Genomic DNA, 22,958 nt, shown 5'->3' on the forward strand with positions numbered 1-22,958 from the left:
TTTAGTAATGCATAAACTGGCAAAAATTTCTTTAAAATGGACAATTCTGTGAACTGTCTTGTGCAAGTTTTAAATTGTCACAATACCTGTTAGCAAAGGTGCCAGCTAGAGTTAACTTACAGGGATGTGTTGTCTTACTCGGATTCAAAAATGGTAATAAGCGTCTAAGTAGCCACCGAATATATTGATAAAAGTAACTTTGTCCGAGACGGATTTACATGGTTATCAAAACTTTACGCCAGGGTAAGCCTACACGAAACACAGCCCTAAGTGTAAGTGTTTCTAAAATTCCCTATGGGAAAAATGAATGGTGGAAAAACGATTGGAGCCATTTCCCTGTTTGACTGCTAGGTTTTATGGGTATTAGGACACCATTGTGGAGCTCGATTGTAGGCTATTAGTGTCTCCCCTTGTCGTAGGCCGATTATATGGATCAGACGCTGTTTTTATTGATCTGTTTTTCAGTGTCCGCAGAAGTAGGCTACCAAGTAATTCTTGTCATACTAAAAAAGATTCTGCTAACGTCTCCAGTCATATAAATTGTAGTAGAATTGCATGAAATGGGTTTATAAAAAAGGCCAAGAAACGTATCTGATATAGCCTAGGCTACTCTATGCCACTACGCACTCAACCATGCATTGAAGTACTTTTTGCTAACACTGAGGTATATTAGCCTACATTATGACTACCCAATCTACTCATCACATTAACCTACTATTCCTAGCTTACCTACGTCTGCAAATGCGATGATGCATGGAATGCTTTATTATAAAGCATCGTTATAAAGCGCCGCCTATGGCTACAGAAACACAGCTAGCCAAACACAACAGTCTGGGTGGTGCCCACCTAAACTAAAGGGTAACTACACAATAATAATATTGTCTCCTAATGTGGTTTAAGCATTGATGTGGACTTAGGATGTTCTTCTATTTAAAAAGTTGGATTTTGAAAGCGAAAACCTGGGGGGAAAAAACTGTGGGAAATCAAAGTCCTTCCCCCGTTTTTTGTTGACGTTGTGTTATCAAGCATCGTTTCTTCAAATTCTGCCCTCTAGAGGATTTAGCAAGAAAAAAAACATGGCACTTAAATACATTTTTCACTTTATTTTAAGTCTCTTTTCTATACTGTTACTGTAAATCTATCCAAATCATTGATAGGAACACAACGGCATGCTAATTTAAAAGATGGCTAATCATTATAAGCCTGGTTCTGTATGGACTGCAGGCACATTATGGGACACAGGACAGGTAATTATCAATTATTTAAAAGAAAAATAAGAAAATTGGTGCTGAAGAAGTTGGTAGCACCTGTGCCACCAGTCGAAAAAGTTGGTGTAGAACCCTGAATACCCCAAAAAGTGTCTCTCAAACGATAATGTAGTAAGGATGGCGTTCTAAATCATGTGTAGGCTAGATATAATAACGTTAATTTGAGCTCAATGACATGTGTGTTGTAGAGTAACAAGTGGAAGTTGGGCTACAGGCCATTGAGACAAATTTAGTAAACACTTATTTAAGGCAGGGACTAAAAATAACAAGATAACTAATGTAAAATATACTGTGTCCTTAAAATTTACAGTTGAAGTCGGAGGTTTACATACACCTTAGCCAAATACATTTAAACTCAGTTTTTCACAATTCCTGACATTTAATCCTTTGCTGTTGTTCTGGGATTGATTTGCACTTTTCACTCCAAAGTACGTTCATCTCTAGGAGACAGAACGTGTCTCATTCCTGGGCGGTATGAAGGCTGCATGGTCCCATGGTGTTACTCGCGTACTATTGTTTGTACAGATTAACGTGGTACCTTCAGGCTTTTGGAAATTGTTCCCAAGGATGAACCAGACTTGTGGACGACTACAATTTATTTCTCATGATCTCAAGCAAAGAGGCACTGAGTTTGAAGGTAGGCCTTGAAATACATCCACAGGTACACCTCCAATTGACTCAAATTATGTCAATTAGCCCATCAGAAGCTTCTAAAGCCATTACATTTTCTGGAATTTTCTAAGCTGTTTAAAGGCACAGTCAACTTAGTGCATGTAAACCTCTGACGCACTGGAATTGTGATACAGTGAATTATAAGTGAAATAATCTGTCTGTAAACAATTGTTGGAAAAAGTCCTTGTGTCATGCACAAAGTAGATGTCCTAACCGACTTCCCAAAACTATAGTTTGTTTAACAAGAAATTTGTGGAGTGGTTGAAAAACGAGTTTTAATGACCCCAACCTAAGTGTATGTAAACTTCCAACTTCAACTGTATGTAGGTTAAGAACTTTTGCGAAACAGCACAGTTGAAAAATATATGGCAAATAGAAATCAAAACTAGATGGTCTTCAGAGATAGATGGAAGGGGTTGAGGGTAGCTGAAAGATGGAATTAAAACCAAAAGATAACTATTGTAAGATATACTGTGTCAGTAAATTGTATATAGTATGTATAAGCTGGAAGTAGAAGCCTAAATATTGTTGTCCATAAATTTACTCCAATTAGGGGAGGGATGATAGGGTTAGGGGATAATAAATAAATGTATATATATATAGTATATGTATATAAATATACATATATATATATATATAAAAATATAATATATATATATATAAAAATACATACATATATATATATATAAAAATACATACATATATATATATAAAAATACATACATATATATATATATAAAAATACATACATATATATATATATAAAAATACATACATATATATATATATAAAAATACATACATATATATATATATAAAAATACATACATATATATATATATAAAAATACATACATATATATATATATAAAAATACATACATATATATATATATAAAAATACATACATATATATATATATAAAAATACATACATATATATATATATATAAAAATACATACATATATATATATATATAAAAATACATACATATATATATATATATAAAAATACATACATATATATATATATATATAAAAATACATACATATATATATATATATATAAAAATACATACATATATATATATATATATATAAAATACATACATATATATATATATATATATAAAAATACATACATATATATATATAAAAATACATACATATATATATATAAAAATACATACATATATATATATAAAAATACATACATATATATATATAAAAATACATACATATATATATATAAAAATACATACATATATATATATAAAAATACATACATATATATATATAAAAATACATACATATATATATATAAAAATACATACATATATATATATAAAAATACATACATATATATATATAAAAATACATACATATATATATATAAAAATACATACATATATATATATAAAAATACATACATATATATATATAAAAATACATACATATATATATATAAAAATACATACATATATATATAAAAATACATACATATATATATAAAAATACATACATATATATATAAAAATACATACATATATATATAAAAATACATACATATATATATAAAAATACATACATATATATATAAAAATACATACATGTATATATAAAAATACATATATATATATATAAAAATACATACATACATACATACATACATACATACATACATACATACATATATATATAAATACATCTGGGGTATTGGAAATGATGCAGACAATTACACTGATGGAAGCCACAATCTGCAATATTAAAGCTGACCTACACTTCACCCCCTCCCCCCCTAAAAAAAAACATTAAAGAAAATGTACTAGGTACTCTGGTTACAGTAGAAAAGGAAAAACCTGCACTCACTGGAAACAGTCTTTTCATTCAATTTGCTGCTGCATGCCGTTTCTTGATAGTCTGGTTACTGTACCTTTGTATGGTCCTGATGCAATGATGCCCTCTGTCATCGAGGCAAAGCTTCCAGAGCTGATGTGGCTTTCTGACAGGTTCAGGTCACCGTAAGAAGGGTCCTAAAGTCAGGGAGGAAAAATTGCAACGGTCAGAGGATAGGGGTTGACATTGAAGAATACGACACTGGTGTAAAGTAAAAATACTTTAAGGTACTAAAGTCCTTTTTGGGGGGGTATCTGTACTTTACCTTGCTATTTATATATTTTCAAACTTTTACTTCAATACATTAAAGAAAATTCTTTACTTTTTACTCCATTCATTTTCCCTGACATTGAAAAGTATTCGTTACATTTTGAATGCTTTGCAGGACAGAAAATGGGCCAATTCGCACACTTATCAAGAGAACATTCCTGGTCATCCCTACTGCCTCTGATCTGGCGGACTCACAAAACACAAAGGCTTCATTTTTAAAATGATGTCTGAGTGTTGGTGTGACCCTGTCTATCCGTAAATTAAATTAAAAAAACAAGACAATTGTGCCGTCTGGTTTGCTTAATAAGGAATTTTTAATTATTCATACTTTTACTTTTGAAACGTAAGTATATTTTAGCAACTACGTTTACTTTTGATACTTAAGTACATTTAAAAACGAATACTTTTACTCAAGTAGTATTTTACTGGGTTACTTTCACTTGTACTTGAGTCATTTTCTATTAAGGTATCTTTACTTTTACTCAAGTATGAACATTGAGTACTTTTTCCACCACTACCAATGAGTTTGACCTAAGTTGATGCATTCTCACGGTTTACAGAATACTCCTGACAACTGAAGGACTTCAACACATTGGAATTTACTTTAAAAGGGAGATGACAATCATCATGTATCCTACACATGACAATGTTCTGTAAATAACATGATTCATATGACATATTAAAGGACATGTTCATTTATTTTTATACTTAGCTCTAGTTTATCACTTACGGGATTGATTTGGATGCGTTTCAAAAGCCACTGCTAACTTAACTATAGCCAATGCTAACAGAAGAAGAACAGTGATAGGGGTAAGATCCACATGTTCAGAATGTGTGGCCCAAACACATAAGTAACCTCAAACCAAGGAGGAGGTACAGAAAGGAAGGGCACAAACAGTTAGGTGAGCAGAGACCCATCGCCTTGGGGGCATACGGTCCAAAGTCGGGAGCGTTATTGCTGCGCCAGACTCCGGTATTACAATTTATTCCATCATAAAATAGGCATATGTCAGAGATTTCTAACTGTTCTTATGGGAAATATAGCATTATTGCTTGCCCCTTATTACACCATATAGCCTAACAAAGCACAGCACGACCCCTAAACATAAATTAGACAGCAAGGCCCCAATGGGGCGATGTTCTGTGTGCTTACAATGGTCACAAAAGCCTTACCGTCAGTGACATAAAACAGAGGATTGATGGGATTTGAACTGCATGCGACCAATTTTCACAATGTCTGTCTTGACATTCATGTTAATAGCATGTACCATCGGTCTGCATTTTCTAACGTGGATAAGTATGATATATTCAATCAATCAATACATGATAAACATGGGCATAGATAGAGAGCAGCAACAATACCACATGGACAACGGACAAGAATAGGCCTATGGTTTGATCCATTACATACGTAGGATTACATGTTTACCGGTTAGGCTTGAGTGGTATAACGTATATACTGGGGTATTAGGAACAAGCCATGGGATGCTTTTTCAATGCCATTGAATTTTACAATACGTTTTAATATTTGTAGCTACTTTAAGAAAATACCTGCAGTCAACGTGTGCAATACATTAGGAGATGAAGCGTTCTTCTTTTCACATTATTTTACATAGATTACCATATTTCCTCAGAACATGTTTGTTTGTAAAGAACCCAATGACCAGAACTACAGAGTTCCTCTGCTGAGATCAGAGAACCTGCCAGAAGGACAACAGTCTCCACAGCACTTCACCAATCTGGGCTTTATGGGAGAGTGGCTAGACGGAAGCCACTGCTGAGAAAAAGGCACATGACAGCACGCCTGGAGTTTGCAAAAAGGCATGTGAAAGTCTCAGATCATAAGGCAAAAGATTATGTGGTTTAATGAGACCTGAATGCAAAGTGCTACGTCTGGAGAAAACCAGGCACAGCTCATCACTCGTCTAACCCCATCCCTACCGTGAAGCATGGTGGTTGCAGCATCATGCTATGGGGATGTTTTTAGCGGCAGGGACTGGGAGACTGGTAAGGATAGAGGGAACAAGGAAATAGAGTCAAGTGCAGGCAAATCCTTAATGAGAACCTGCTTCAGAGTGCAAACGACCTTTGACTGGGGCAAAGATTTACATTCCAACAGGACAATGACCCCAAGCATACAGCCAAAGCCACGCTGGAATGGCTTCAGAACAAGAATATGAAAGTCCTTCAGCAGTCAAGCCAAAGTCCAGACTTGAACCCCATTGAAAATCTGTGGAAAGACGTGAAGATTGCTGTTCACCATAGCTCCCAAACTGAGAAAAATTGCAATGAAAAATGGGAGAAAATCCCCAAATCCAGATGTGCAAAGCTGATACTGACATAGCCAAGATGACTCAAAGCTGTAATTGCCACCAAAGGTGTTTCTACAAAGTATTGACTCATGGGTGTGAATACTTATGGAAGAGACATTTCTGTATTTCATTTTCAATAAAATTAACAAAAATGTCTAAAAACATGTTTTCACTTTGTCATTATGGGGAGTTAGTGTAGATGCATAGCCTATGTAAAGTATAGGCCTATCCATCTTATCAAAACATAATTAAATCCCATGATGTGGAGCCACAAAAAGATCTGCCGCTACTGTTTCAAATGCACATCTGGGGCATCAAATTACTTTAAATGAGGGAGACCAAGTATATTGAAAGCAGGTACATCCACACAGGTGTGGTGCCTGAGCAATTCCTAAACAATTACTGCTTAGGGTCATAAAAATGCTGGGCAGGCCCAGTTGCTCATTGTTTTGGCTACCATGGCTATACCCCATAGGATGACAATGCCCACATCCCCAGGGCACGAGTGGCCACCGAATGGTTTGACGAGCATGAAAAGTATGTAATCCATATGCATGGCAGTCACCAGATCTTGACCCAATTGAACTCTTATGGGAGATTCTGGAATGGCGACTGACAAAGCATTTTCCACCACCATCAACAAAACACAAAATTATTGCATTTCTTGTGGGAAAATGTTGTCACATCTATCCAATAAAGTTCCAGACACTTGTAGAAACTATGACAAGGCACATTAATGCTGTTCTGGCGGCTTGCGGTGGTCCAACACCCTATTAACCCCTAGAGTAATGTCTGCGAACCTGTGGAAATCTAATAAGCATAAGAAAAAATATCCAAATAAGAATCTGTAATTTTAACCTAGAGATATGCATTAGATGCTTCTCAATCCAACTATGTAGCACTTCCGCATCTGCGGTGAAAGGTGACAAACACAGCTTTGAGACATCCCGAAAATCAGTCTTCTCACAAAATTATCTGTAGAGTCCGAACATTTTTGCCTACAAAATATTATGACACCTCTATGGAAAAATTACACTCTCACGAACAAAATGGTGTTCTCCGTTTTGCTCTACGGCCTCCACAAGCTGTAGCGTCCGAACAGTTTGTGCTACACACTAAACGGTGAGACTCTCACAAACACATACATGTCGGTTGTTTGCTCTAGGACGCCCACAGGCCTCAAAAGACTTGTCTGATGGTCAACTGGTACCAGTTTGAAAATAATTCTGTAAGTACACTACATGTGGACACCTGCTCGTTGAACATCTCATTCCAAAATCATGGGCATTAATATGGAGTTGGTCCCCCCTTTGCTGTTGTAACAGACTCCACTGTTCTGGGAAGGCTTTCCACTAGATGTTGGAACATTGCGGCGGGGACTTGCTTCCATTCAGCCACAAGATCATTAGTGAGGTCAGGCACTGATGTTGAGCGATTCGGCCTGGCTCGCAGTAGGCATTCCAATTCATCCCAAAGGGATTCGATGGGGCTCTGTGTAGGCCAGTCAAGTTCTTCCACACCGATCTCGACAAACCATTTCTGCATGGACCTCGCTTTGTGCAAGGGTACATTGTCATGCTGAAACAGGAAAGGACCTTCCCCAAACAGTCCACAAAGTTGGAAGAACAGAATCTTCAAGAACGTCATTGTATGCTGTAGCATTAAGATTTTCCTTCACTGGAACCAAGGGGCATTTTTCTTCACTGGAACCAAGGGGCTTAGCCCGAACCATGAAAACAGCCCCAGACCATTATTCCTCCTCCACCAAACTGCACAGTTGGCACCATGCATTGCGGCAGGTAGCGTTCTCCTAGCTTCCGAGATGCCCTTCGAACTGCCGGATGGTGAAGCGTGATTCATCACTCCAGAGAAAGTGTTTGGCGGCAAGCTTTAAATCACTCCAGCTGACGCTTGGCATTGCGCATGGTGATCTTGGGCTTGTGTGGCTGTTCGGCCATGGAAACCCATTTCATGAGGCAGTTTGGAACTCAGTACTGAGCGTAGCAACTAAGGACAGACGACTTCTTACACACTACGTGCTTCACCACTGAGCTGTCCCCTTCTGTGAGCTTGTGTGCCCTACCATTTCGCGGCTGAGCCGTTGTTGCCACTAGACGTTTCCACTTCACAGACACAGCAATTACAATTGACCGGGGCAGTTCAAGCAGGGCAGAAATTTGACAAACTGACTTTTTGCAAAGGTGGCATCCTATGACGGTGCCAAGTTGAAAGTCACTGAGCTCTTCAGCAAGGCCATTCTACTGCCAATGTTTGTCTATGGAGATTGCATGGCTGTGTGCTCGATATTATACACCCATCATCAACAGGTGTGCCTGAAATAGCCAAATCCACTCATTTGAAAAGGTGTCCACATACTTTTGTGTATATGTGGAGACTGTTTAGTGCCAAAAATAAGGAGTTAAATACATGTAAAACATATATCTCAGATATAGGAGAGACACTATAGAACTAACTTCCTTTTGATATTTGTTCCATGTAGTGAATCTGTTATTCAATTTGTTCGTATGGGCTAATACGTAGCAGTAAGGCCAAATACAGATTTTCATCTAATAATTGTTTATATCCTTGGTATGACCTTCTTAAAACAATTCCATATAGCTTAGTAGAACCCCCCTCCCTTCCCCGGCTTAGACAGGACTTAGACTGTAATGAGTTAAGAAACTATGTTGGCTTTTCCTTTATTTTGTCAGTTACCAGTATGTAGTGGAGCCTAGGTCCATCCATAGTATGTCTTGCAGTGATGTAATCCTTAGAAAGACATATCTTTCCAAACGTCATTGTATGTCTAGTAAATTGATGCGACAATAAACAAAGCCGGACACTGCTTGCCTGTTAAAAGCCATGCCAAGGATCGCAGTCTAGATGTCTTATCGCACTGCGACAAACTAAGGCTGAAACGGAATTTCACTGACAACCAATTATCCTCCTCAGAGAGTGGAGGAGAATACCTGCTGCCTCATCCTACTGATTACAACTACAACCATGTAGCTACAGTGGCAAGCTATATGAAATGTAATCCTTTATTGAATAATTGTATAGCACTAGGAATAGGGTTAGACTATCATTGCTGGGGAGATAATTTGGTAACGCTTTACTTGACACCCAGTGTCAAGTTATGACAGTCATAACCATGTCATAATATGTCATAACAGCTGACATAACATGGTCATGACCCATATATTTACAAGTGTTTTGACATATATTGCGTTATTATACAGCTGGTTATGACACCTACATAAATGTGTCAAACCCCACATTTATTTTAAAAATTATAATTTTCAGCCAAGAAGTTTCCTTTCACTTGAATGTTTGTTTCTTAAATCCTTTGTTGTTGTAATGAACTCTTTACAGTTATTTTTTTTCATCATATTTTAAATAACTTGTAGAAAATACACTATGACACCGTCATGAAGCATTATGACCATCCTGTGTCACTTTACTTGGACTAAGAACATACACCTTGACAATGTCAAGAAGCATTATGACCATCAATCATAAACGCCAGATAGGCCTATCACGTAAATGCCCTTAAATCAGTCATCAGTCACAAAGAGGGTGTCTTGTCCTGCTCCTGAAATCTGCTCCTGTATTCATCCCAGTCATCAGCAAAAGAACATTGGGGTAGGAGCATGTCTGACATCAATGTGTGCACAATAACAATGATAATTTTATATGGTCAATTTCCCAAAAAATAATATAACAAACATACTGTTGACAGTACGCTATGGTGCAATGTAATAATTTTGCCTTGTATGGTAGCTTTTGACACTCATGTATGTGTTATAACCAGCCATAAAATAAAGCAACATACTATGTGTCACAACAGGTCTAAATATATGCGTTATGACCATATTATAAACAGGTTGACAATGACGCTGGGTGTCAAGGTATTTTTTGGCCAATTTATCCATCATCACATTTGTGAATGTAATTTTTTTTTTAACAAGCGCAATGGAAGCCAAGCCATCTGTGCCTTACGAATGACAATAGAAATGCCAGTCAGTGCAGGGCTATTCATTATATGGAGGCTGGTGTGGATCTGACTTGGGCAAACTGCTGATTTCAACATGTTCCCGGAAATAAAAGAAACTCCTTTTGTAAAGCTTGGCTGTAAGCTCAAGCAGCGTTGTGTATCCAATTGCCCAATCGATCAGTGCGTTGTTCCACTGGCTCCGATTGCAAAGTTGCTTAAGCCTACCAATTCATTCTGTCTTCATTATTGTCGCAATAATGTGGTTCCCTTTCAAGTAAAAAATTCAAGTGCAAACTCAGTTTTGCGAAGCAGTGCGTGCATGTAATTATATGTAGTGAGTGAATGCAGTGCCAAAGAGAAGGCCCTGTCCAGCACTTACCCTGAATACATCCTCGTGGCTCTCCTCCAGTTCTCCATTGCTGGTGACCGATATCTCTGCCGCAGGGCTCCTGTGGACCTCCTCATCCATAGTGCTGTCCTGCAATCACAAACAGCTACGGTAAGAGTGTTTCATACATTGCATGAGACTTACCTCAATTTCCTGTTCCAAGTGTGCTCTTTGCATGAGTGAAGCTGTAAGGCCTATGCTTTTAACCTAACGTTTGTCTGGAAGAGTAAGCAGAGGGGACTCTATCAACAGAATTTTATGACTATGGGCTGCCATCTTGTGGTCACTGCCACCAGAAGTGATGAACAATTCATTGAGATAACATCCTGCAGTATTAGGGTGGTTTTTAAACAGTGTATTAAGCTCAAGCTGAGTTATTGCATAAAAGGAGATCAGTCAACCTTCAGAGAATTACACAAGATACCTCACATGCAAGCTCACCTGGCCTCTTCACACAGCAAGAATAAATTGGAAATCTTCAAATGGTTTTTAGAGCTAGCCATCACTGCCCTGATTGAGCAGTATCAAATATTTCTTGCAACCAAATTAACCATTTCTACTATACATAAATAGAACTGGAATCAACGCATGGTCCTTCGGTTGTTCGAAAGATCCACCCGGTCTCCATGCAATGCTTTTATGGAGGGCCTCTCCCAGGCCATTCCAGGTCTGCCACAGTTATCAGGGCAAAAAAATCCAACCATCTCTTTAGTCCTTTAGGATTGAGACGCTGTGCTGTGACGGAGTAACGTAGATTTTCAAATTGCCTCTCATTACCTCAGACAAAGCAGAACTATCTGGGACAAGCAGAGTTATTGTACTGTTTCATATTTATAAACTAAGACTCCTCCAAGGAATCTGGGCAAGGAAAATACAACAAACACAAGGGTGAAGCCGCTGTCAGTCAACAGACAAAAAGAATTGCCCACACCAGACCAAACAAAAGTTCCAGTTGTCAAAACAGATAGGGCTAAATGTCTGGTATGATATTGTTAAGAGAGTCAAAGGGCAACCCTTCAAGCCATTTACACACTTCAGTCACATGTCGTCACCTATAGGGAGAATATATAGGACTGTGAGAAGTGTGACGAGCATGCAGGACTTTCACACCTTCTCCCACAGAACCACACTGACTGTCTGAGTCACTGTCAGAAGAGGCTAAAAATACAAATGGGCGTACTTGCTAAAGCAGCAACACCAACCCTGTTAATGCAGCATGAATTGTGTCGGGCAATTAAGCATGAATCTGTTTTTGTCTAAAGGCTTTGCTTAAACCATGGGTCAAGAAGAGCTACAATTTTAATTAAATAAGTATTCATTGAAACAATTCCAAATTCTCTATAGAAAATGAAAAGTTATTATTAGGCTATAGTCTGTAGGTAGAAAACCTCATGACATTGTCATCATTGACAAGACCCATGTGGAATTACTTTAACGGTGGTTAATAATTGGCATTTGATGCCTGCTATAAATGTAATGGACATAGGAAGCTGTATTACATCATTCAGTCAGGCTTCGACACATTGGCTTACAACACCACCATAACTTCCTCTTGGAAGTTGGACACAGTAGAATGCTGTTCACACATCACACTTACACAAAAGCCTGAATGACAAAAGCTTTGCATTTTCTGGGCCAGGGCACCCAACTATGGTGAAAGGCTAGCACTTTTATAGCACTCAGTCCGTATAAAGCTAACTGATAGCGGCTATATTATCGGTGTTTCTAAAACCACTGTGGTCCCCTGCCATTTTCCAGGGTTTATTACTATTCGGAAATACCAAAGTCGAGCATGAACTCCGTTCCTCAGTGGCCTTGGACTGATGTCTAAATAATGCAGATAGCCGCCACTGGATAGCTAGCCAAGATAGGCTAGCATAAATGCATGTGTGAGGTGCAGGTAAGCTTCAACTGCTCCATTCACAGACCATGCTAACGAGATCAAGCAGTGCTAATGCTAACATCAAAATGAGAGGATGAGCCAAGCCCTTAAGATTTAAAATGGCATGACAGAGAGCCAAAAATCAACCAGGGAATGGGACAGGTCTGCTTCATGGGAACCAGGTGGGATCAAGTTCGTGAACCAAGAGTAGGCGATCTGCTTGTTCAAACCTGGAGGCTACACATTCATTTGTGGCTACCTAAATATTACTATTATTTCACACTCCACGCAAATGGGAAAAAAAACACTATAAACAAGTGCAAACACAGAGCATCGCTTTGTTTATGTGTGTGTGTCATTTGGTATGTGCATGAGTACATGAACCGCTCCAGACAACAAAACCTAATAAAAGACTGTTGTGTTGGAGTTTTGGCCTCAATATATTTTAGAGGCTCATCCAGGGAAGAAGTAGGCCAGTATACTTTCTCCTTATTCCCTTGCATTAGGACAAAGCATAGGTCCTAATGCATTTGCAATAGTTCAATAGGATTCAGTGTATGAAGATATTCTCTGTATTTTCAACTTGTTTTAAACATTGCCCAGAAACCAGCTCCATAAGCAACAACAAGCTTCATAAAATTATTTGGACTGCTTTGGCAGCGGAGTGTGTCAACAGTGCAGAGAGCACCAGGTATCAGATAACACACAACATAAATATTTAAAACGGCCACAAGACACCCACATGCAGGCAGGCAACAGAGACATCCACAGGTAGGCTTGTCGAACTGTTGAGGTAGATAAGACAGACTCCCGTCTATCTGTCCTCCCAGAGTAGGAGTTGTAACAAGTCATCGGGGAGTTGTTGGGTATACCAGTGTTCACACAACTGTATTGATAGACACCTGACAACCTCAACAACTACCGGTATATCTAGGCCTAGATTAAATACATTTGTTGGCAAAAGCCAATAGCACCACCAATTCCTGAAGAACAAACAGACTGGTTACAAGACACAGAAATGGTTCTAAGGTACTGAAAGGGTGAACATGGGGGCAATGTTTGGCATAACAGAGAGACAGAGCTCAGGCCCCTGGAGCTCAGTAGCCTGGAAACTAGCTAACAAGTGGGGGGAGGGAAGGATAACAACAGCAGCAGCCTGATCAGCTGAGCTGAGGGAGGAAACCAAGTCTGGCTTCTTAAAGAGCAGGGCAGAATGTAAAGCAAACGGGGCTTACTAGCAAGACGGGTACAGTGATTGCATAGTATTTGACTACTTCATGCAGCCTTTCTATATATACTGCTCAAAAAAATAAAGGGAACACTTAAACAACACAATGTAACTCCAAGTCAATCACACTTCTGTGAAATCAAACGGTCCACTTAGGAAGCAACACTGACAATAAATTTCACATGCTGTTGTGCAAATGGAATAGACAACAGGTGGAAATTATAGGCAATTAGCAAGACACCCCCAATAAAGGAGTGGTTCTGCAGGTGGTAACCACAGATCACTTCTCAGTTCCTATGCTTCCTGGCTGATGTTTTGGTCACTTTTGAATGCTGGCGGTGCTTTCACTCTAGTGGTAGCATGAGACGGAGTCTACAACCCACAGAAGTGGCTCAGGTAGTGCAGCTCATCCAGGATGGCACATCAATGCGAGCTGTGGCAAGAAGGTTTGATATGTCTGTCAGCGTAGTGTCCAGGGCATGGAGGCGCTACCAGAAGACAGGCCAGTACATCAGGAGACGTGGAGGAGGCCGTAGGAGGGCAACAACCCAGCAGCAGGACCGCTACCTCCGCCTTTGTGCAAGGAGGAGCACTGCCAGAGCCCTGCAAAATGACCTCCAGCAGGCCACAAATGTGCATGTGTCTGCTCAAACGGTCAGAAACAGACTCCATGAGGGTGGTATGAGGGCCCGACGTCCACAGGTGGGGGTTGTGCTTACAGCCCAACACCGTGCAGGACGTTTGGTATTTGCCAGAGAACACCAAGATTGGCAAATTCGCCACTGGCACCCTGTGCTCTTCACAGATGAAAGCAGGTTCACACTGAGCACATGTGACAGACGTGACAGAGTCTGGAGACGCCGTGGAGAACATTTTGCTGCCTGCAACATCCTCCAGCATGACTGGTTTGGCGGTGGGTCAGTCATGGTGTGGGGTGGCATTTCTTTGGGGGGGGGGGCCGCACAGCCCTCCATGTGCTCGCCAGAGGTAGCCTGACTGCAATTAGGTACCGAGATGAGATCCTCAGACCCCTTGTGAGACCATATGCTGGTGCAGTTGGCCCTGGGTTCCTCCTAATGCAAGACAATGCTAGACCTCATGTGGCTGGAGTGTGTCAGCAGTTCCTGCAAGAGGAAGGCATTGATGCTATGGACTGGCCCGCCCGTTCCCCAGACCTGAATCCAATTGAGCACATCTGGGACATCATGTCTCGCTCCATCCACCTACGCCACATTGCACCACAGACTGTCCAGGAGTTGGAGGATGCTTTAGTCCAGGTCTGGGAGGAGATCCCTCAGGAGACCATCCGCCACCTCATCAGGAGCATGCCCAGGCGTTGTAGGGAGGCCATACAGGCACGTGGAGGCCACACACACTACTGAGCCTCATTTTGACTTGTTTTAAGGACATTACATCAAAGTTGGATCAGCCTGTAGTGTGGTTTTCCACTTTAATTTTGAGTGTGACTCCAAATCCAGACCTCCATGGGTTGATAAATTGGATTTCCATTGATTATCTTTGTGTGATTTTGTTGTCAGCACATTCAACTATGTAAAGAAAAAAGTATTTAATAAGATTATTTAATTCATTCAGATCTAGGATGTGTTATTTTAGTGTTCCCTTTATTTTTTTGAGCAGTGTATATAAAAAAAAGAGGCAGTATGAAGCCACAACACTTCAGGGTAGCATCACCACCTGAAGCACAATTACTCATTCGACGTTGGGAACGACCTAAGGGAATCTGCATCGAACTAACAGCTTGGAGTGGTTGAACACAACAGCAGTGGATCTGAGATTGACTGGGAACGTCGAGGCAGCAGTCCAAATCCTTACGCCTACAGCGATGACCCAGCCATGTGACAGGCCTATTCAATTCAGGGTGCTGTATCCACACACACAGGAAACACTGGGTTGGATTCTTATCATTGCAGGGAACAGTCACACATACAGGCCACACCATGGCTAGGATGGGGACAATAGTGTCACTACTGCATAAAGGTGGCTACAGGCTGGTATGCTGAGACTCAAAGGCAAACATAACATCATGGCATGTACCTGTAAACACAACTCAATTAAAGTTAATCCATAAAAATACAAATTAAACAATTGTATTGGCATTAGGCGGAGAATGCATGCAGGGGAATTCACAGGAATCATAGGCCATCACCAGCATTTTCACTGGCGCTACCAGACATCATAGTACAATTAATCAGGAAGTACACCCCGTAAAAGAAAGATAGTTATGCAAAAGTTACACCAACAACACAAATGCACTAGCCCGTACTCCTACTAGAGTTGCACCAAGCAGACAAATTTGAAACGTAAGAGGAAGGCACCAACAACCAAAAGGGATCAACGATTAAAGGAAATCAAAAATGGATAATTATTGATTCAGAGCTTTAACTCAAGTTCATGTTGTATTAACAAATGGTTCATAAGCTGTATCAGCATTGGATATCATAATAATAACAACGATATCCTTAACTATGGTGTAACACTATCCATGTTTTTGTGACATATAGCAACATGAACCAGAGTGCTGGAATGAATGATTCCCAGAGCTGTTGTCTGCATTGAAGATAAATATGTCACCTTTGTATGAGTGTGAGAATCTTCATTTTTCTTTGGTGTATCATTATCAGTAGTCACTGTATGGCAATTTTCCCTTTTAGCACCGGCATTGTCGGCATGTGCATTGCCACTAGTGCTTGGAACATCATCAACATGCTCAGCATTCACACTGTTTTGCATATTCTCATTATCGCTCTGAACATCATTTTGAGCGCCATCGCTGTTCTCAGCATTATCGTTGTCATTTTGAACATCACTGTCGTTTTCAGCTCTGTCACCATGAGGCACTTCATCATTGTTCAGTACATATTCAGTACTATCAAAGCTGTGAGCATCCTCCTCGCTCTCGCTTTGAAAGTCCTCAGTATTCTGAGCCTCCTTAGAAGAATCCATTTGCAGGTCCTGGGCTGGGGACTCAGCCTCAACACTAACTTCGGACATTCCTGAAAACAAACAGATAGGAGGGCATGAATAGGTCCCTACCAGCCACCACATTAAATAACGTAGAGGGCATCGATCCAGGCTGCTACATTGGTGGTCAACACCTCAAGACGCAAGATAGCAGTCCTTTCAAGTTATTGGTTTGCTGGGTGGACAGAATGTAGCCTAAACTCATGGCACGCGTGTTTGTCTGGTGATTCTGTTTTACTAAGACTTAACAAGGAGTAAAAAAGTGTAATGATATTACAGAGGCTGAATATTGTTAACAAGAAATACTAGGCCTATTTTAAATGCAACTCCATAGGGTGGGGTGGCATAAAGCACCTGGGCCACTATTCCAGAGAGACAAATGTCATTGCATATAATGGCAATTGACAAATTAGGTTGGACAGCTATGCTGCTGGATAGGCTAGTTCATCACCACACAATCATTGTTTGTGCAGGGATCTTGACCCATGTCTGCAGGGGCGATTCCAAGCATAAGCGACATAAGTGGTTGCTTAGGGCCCCTGGCCCCCAGGGGGCCCCGATTGATTTTGTTAGTCATTCTCACTCAGATATCAAAACATGGCATAAGTCATTACAAAATGATTAGGTGACGGTGATGGTATGAGGGGCAGTTTGGGAATTTAGCCAGGACGCCGGGGTTAACACCCCTACTCTTACGATAAGTGCCATGGGATCTTTAGTGACCACAGAGAGTCAAGACACCTGTTTAACGTCCCACCCGAAAGACAGCACCCTACACAGGGCAATGTCCCCAATCACTGCCCTGGGGAATTGGGGTATTTTTTTAAGACTACTTCCAGCAGCATCTGGTCTCCCATCCAGGAACCAACCCTGCTTAGCTTCAGAAGCAAGCCAGCAGTGGGATGCAGGGTGGTATGCATGTTTATCTCCAGGTAATACCACAAGACTGTGGCTCCAACTGCAAAACAGTCCCTTCCTGTAGATTACCAGATATTAGACTGTATACGTCATGGAAAAAGGAATTAAGAAAAAATAAAACAGATGTAAGGAGTCAAAACAATATTACCATTTAGACCTCTGAACAGAGAACATTATACTCTTCCTCAACATTTTACTCATTATAACATTAAAGTCATGTTTCACTTTAAAATGAGGGTGCTGATGCATCCTGTTCAGTGAAGGACACGATTGGCATGATGTCTTGAACCAAATACAAAAAAAACTATCCAAATGAGAGGATAAAAGAAACTGTTGAAAACAGAAGGAAAGCTGATAATGTTGACTATGGTTGTTATTATCAACCAATTCAAGTGTGACAGAATTTACGCATGCAACTTAGATTTAAAAGTTTAACACTTGATTCCATAACAGAGGGCGTTGGTGACCTAAATGTCTTACTTATATAGTAGAGAATAATGAAAGAAACTGGGGAAGTTCGTTTTGCATGGCCCGGTGCCCCGGGTGAGTGGATATTATTTCGAATCGCCAATGGTGTGTCTAAAAATATATATACAAACTGGGCCATGCAAAACGAACTCACCAACCGGACTAAATGTCATAATGGACACGTAAACGGTAGTGAGTTCACTAGTTTGCAATCTTAAAAAAGAGGACATGCTAATTTGTAGACATATATAAAGTTCTCATTAATATGTGGTTATCATCTCATTTATTGAATGAAAATAAAACTATTGGCTAACTTTTAATTGTTTGTAACGAAACCCTGAAAAGTTGCATGGCTTCACGGCTACCCCTAGCATTCCACTCTAACAATGCAACACTAACTTTTGATGTAAAATAGTACCTAACCGCTACCTAGCTAACGTTAGAATATTTCTTAGTTAGTTAGCTAGAAACATTAACTTAGACAACGTAATTGCAATTAATTGCAACGTAGTTGCTTAACTATGAATGACAATGTCGACAGTCAGTCAGAATAACGTAACATATTGCTTAACGTTGGCTGTGCCACTTTCTGCATTTGTCCAGCTGAGTACAATCACCAAACGCGGAAACCAGCGGTGACACGAGAGCTAACTTTTTCTACATACAAATGAGATCGGGAGTCCCATAGGGCGGCGTACAATTGGCCCAGCGTCGTCCGGGTTAGTTGAGGGCTTGGCCGGGTAGGCCGTCATTGTAAATAATGTGCTCTTAAATGACTTGCCTACTTAAATAAAAGGTTACATAAGAACAAAAAAAACAGCTAGCTAAATCACATGGCACCACAGATTAATGAGACACGGTCATAGACCGTCACTGGCTAGCTAACTAAACTTAGCTATTTAGCTAAAGTTAGCTAGCTTGACTGCTTGTTGTTGTGCTGAAACACTTACATATGCAACTGATAATGGTCAGAAAATGTACCTGCAGCTTTTATCCGGACCTTTATCTCTCTGTGTTTCTTGGTGCAAAAGGTTCCACTCCCGGGATTTGGGAAGAAAATACAGCCAGCTTGCTACTCACAGTATAAAATGTAATTCAGCGCCCATTGGGTCTCTGGTGTCCCTGGCCTGTGTGAAGCTACCCACAATAAGGACAACAGTGGAATTTGCGGTTCGCATTCAAAATAAAAGTTCCCCATTGAAACTGATCCAAACGGATACACATAGTGGAATATTTCTAGATAATGCTAAATAAGGTTGGAATGTTGTTATATAACTTAAAAATAAATACAATACAGCATTAATTTGACAATAAACAGTAAAACAAACTATTAAAATAGCACGGTGTATGTATTAGACTGCATATTTGCATTAGGGGAATACATACACTGAGTGTACAAAACATTAGGAACACCTTCCTAATATTGAGTTGCATCTCCTTTTGCTCTCAGAACAGCTTGAATTCGTCGAGGCATGGACTACAATGTGTCAAAAGTGTTTCATATGGATGCTGGCCCATGTTGATTCCAATGCTTCCCACAGTTGTGTCAAGTTGTCTGGTTGTCCTTTTGGTGGTAGACAATTCTTGATACACACGGGAAACTGTTGAGCGTGAAAAACTTAGCAGCATTGCAGTTTTTGACACACTCAAGCTGATGCACTTGGCACCTACTATCATACACCGTTCAAAGGCACTTAAATATTTTGTCTTTCCCATTCACCCCTCTGAATGGTACACATACACGATCCATGTCTCAATTGTTATCCAAAACACACAATAGAATGACTGGCGAGGTGATTTCCCACAGTCAAAGTCCAACAATAAGAGCTATGATGCTAATATTTGTGTAAATTCTTTGGAAATGTAATCTGTGGGTGTCACTGGGTAGGCTTATACCCCATACAGTGCATTCGGACAGTATTCATACCCCTTGACTTTTTCCCCAAAAAATGTACACTAAAGCCTTATTCTAAAATTGATTAAATGTTTTTTTCCCTAATCAACCTACAAACAATACTCCATTTTGAAAAGCTAAATCAGGTTTTTAGAATTGTTTTTGAATGTATTAAAAGTAGAAACATAAATTCCTTATTTACAGTACATACAGTTGAAGTCGGAAGTTTACATCCACTTAGGTTGGAGTCATTAAAACTCGTTTTTCAACCACTCCACAAATTTCTTGTTAACAAACTAGTTTTGGCAAGTCAGCTAGGACATCTACTTCATGCATGACAAAAGTCATTTTTCCAACAATTGTTTACAGACAATTGTTTACAGATTATTTCACTTATAATTCACTTTACATACACTTGACGGTGCCTTCAAACATCTTGGGAAATTCCAGAAAATGATGTAATGGATTTAGAAGCTTCTGATAGACTAATTGACAATTTGAGTCAATTGGATGTGTACCTGTGAATGTATTTTAAGGCCTACCTTCAAACTCAGTGCCTCTTTGCTTGACATCATGGGAAAATCAAAAGAAATCAGCCAAGATGTCAGAAAAAAATTGTATACCTCCACAAGTCTGATTCATCCTTGGGAGCAATTTCCAAACGCCTGAAAGTACCACGTTTATCTGTACAAACATTAGTACGCAAGTATAAACACCATGGGACCATGCAGCCATCATACCGCTCAGGAAAGAGACGCGTTCTGTCTCTTAGAGATGAACGTACTTTGATGCGAAAAGTGCAGATCAATCCCAGAAAAACAGCAAAGGACCTTGTGAAGATGCTGGAGGAAACAGGTACAAAAGTATCTATATCCACAGTAAAACGAGTCCTATATCGACATAATCTGAAAGGCCGCTCAGCAAGAGAGAAGCCACTGCTCCACAACCGCCATAAAAAATCCAGACTCCGGTTTGCAACTGCACATGGGGACAAAGATCGTACTTTTTGGAGAAATGTCCTCTGGTCTGATGAAACAAAAATAGAACTGTTTGGCCATAATGACCATCGTTATGTTTGGAGGAAAAAGGGGGAGGCTTGCCAGCCGAAGAACACCATCCCAACCGTGAAGCATGGCGGTGGCAGCATCATGTTGTGGGGGTGCTTTGCTGCAGGAGGGACTGGTGCACTTCACAAAATAGATGGCGTCATGAGCAAGGAAAATTATGTGGATATATTGAAGCAACATCTCAAGACATCAGTCAGTTAAGGCTTGGTTGCAAATGGATCTGCAAAAAGCTCACTTCCAAAGTTGTGGCAAAATGGCTTAAGGACAACAAAGTCAAGGTATTGGAGTGGCCATCACAAAGCCCTGACCTCAATCCCATAGAAAATGTGTGGGCAGAACTGAAAAAGTGTGTGCGAGCAAGGAGGTCTACAAACCCGACTCAGTTACACCAGCTCTGTCAGGAGGGATGGGCCAAAGTTTACCCAACTTATTGTGGGAAGCTTGTGGAAGGCTACCCGAAACGTTTGACCCAAGTTAAACAATTTAAAGGCAATGCTACCAAATACTAATTGAGTGTATGTAAACTTCTGACCTACTGGGAATGTGAAATAAAATCTGAAATAAATCATTCTCTCTACTATTATTCTGACATATTTCACATTCTTAAAATAAAGGTGTGATCCTAACTGACGTAAGACAGGGAATTTTTACTAGGATTAAATGTCAGGAATTGTGGAAAACTGAGTTTAAATGTATTTGGCTAAGGTGTATGTAAACTTCCGACTTCAACTGTAAGTATTCAAACCCTTTGCTACGAGACTCAAAATTGGGCTCAGGTGCATCCTGTTTCCATTGATCATCCTTGAGATGTTTCAACAACTTGATTGTTGTCCACCTGTGGTAAATTCAATTGATTGTACATGATTTGGAAAGGCACACACTTGATAATAATAGGTCCCACAGTTGACAGTGCATGTCAGAGCAAAAATCAAGCCATGAGGTTGAAGGTATTGTCCGTAGAGCTCCGAGACAGGATTTTGTCGAGGCACAGATCTGGGGAACAGTACCAAAACATATCTGCAGCATTGAAGGTCCCCCAAAACACAGTGGCCTCCATCATTCTTAAATGGAAGAAGTTTGGAACCACCAAGACTCTTCCTAGAGCTGAGCAATCGGGGGATCAGGGGAGGAGGGCCTTGGTCAGAGAGGTGACCAAGAACCCGATGGTCACTCTGACAGAGCGCCAGAGTTCCTCTGTGGAAATGGGATAACCTTCCAGAAGGACAACCATCTCTGCGGCACTCCATCAATCAGGCTTTTATTGGTAGAGTGGCCAAACGGAAGCCACTCCTCAGTAAAAGACACATGACAGCGTTTGCCAAAAGGCACCTAAAGACTCTCAGACCATGAGAAATAAGATTCCCTGGTCTAGAGATTGAGCTCTTTGGCCTGAATGCCAAGCATCACGTCTGAAGGAAACCAGGCACCGCTCATCACCTGGCCAATACTATCCCTACAGTGAAGCACGGTGGTGGCAGCATTATGCTGCGGCGATGGTTTTCAGCGGCAGGGACTGGGAGACTAATCGGGATCGATATGTGATATATATATATATATATATATATATATATATATATATATATATATATACACATTTGCAAAAATGTCTAAACCTGTTTTTGGAAAAAGTGAAGGGATCTGAATACTTTCCGAATGCGCTGGATATTTATGTTCCCAATGCAGTCTAATACATCCACAGTGGAATTTGAACAGTTTTTCTTAG

At 39.9% G+C, this 22,958-nt stretch overlaps 1 protein-coding gene across 4 annotated transcripts in view; it reads right to left on the reverse strand.

The window, feature by feature from the left end:
* The window catches only part of arfip1 (ADP-ribosylation factor interacting protein 1 (arfaptin 1)), a 37,975-nt gene extending 18,546 nt beyond the window's left edge, over window positions 1–19,429 (reverse strand). For 2 of the 4 annotated variants that reach the window (XM_014195506.2, XM_014195505.2), the window contains exons 1-3: window positions 19,256–19,419; window positions 10,788–10,886; window positions 3,870–3,969 (exon numbers count right to left, since the gene is read on the reverse strand). In XM_014195506.2, coding sequence (XP_014050981.2) covers window positions 3,870–3,969; window positions 10,788–10,877 — 190 coding nt within the window. In that variant the 5' untranslated portion in view covers window positions 10,878–10,886; window positions 19,256–19,419. 4 annotated transcript variants of the gene reach the window in all.
* Window positions 19,430–22,958: the final 3,529 nt, after the last annotated feature.

The sequence above is a fragment of the Salmo salar genome, chromosome ssa04, assembly GCF_905237065.1.
Source record: "Salmo salar chromosome ssa04, Ssal_v3.1, whole genome shotgun sequence".
NCBI lineage: Eukaryota > Metazoa > Chordata > Actinopteri > Salmoniformes > Salmonidae > Salmo > Salmo salar.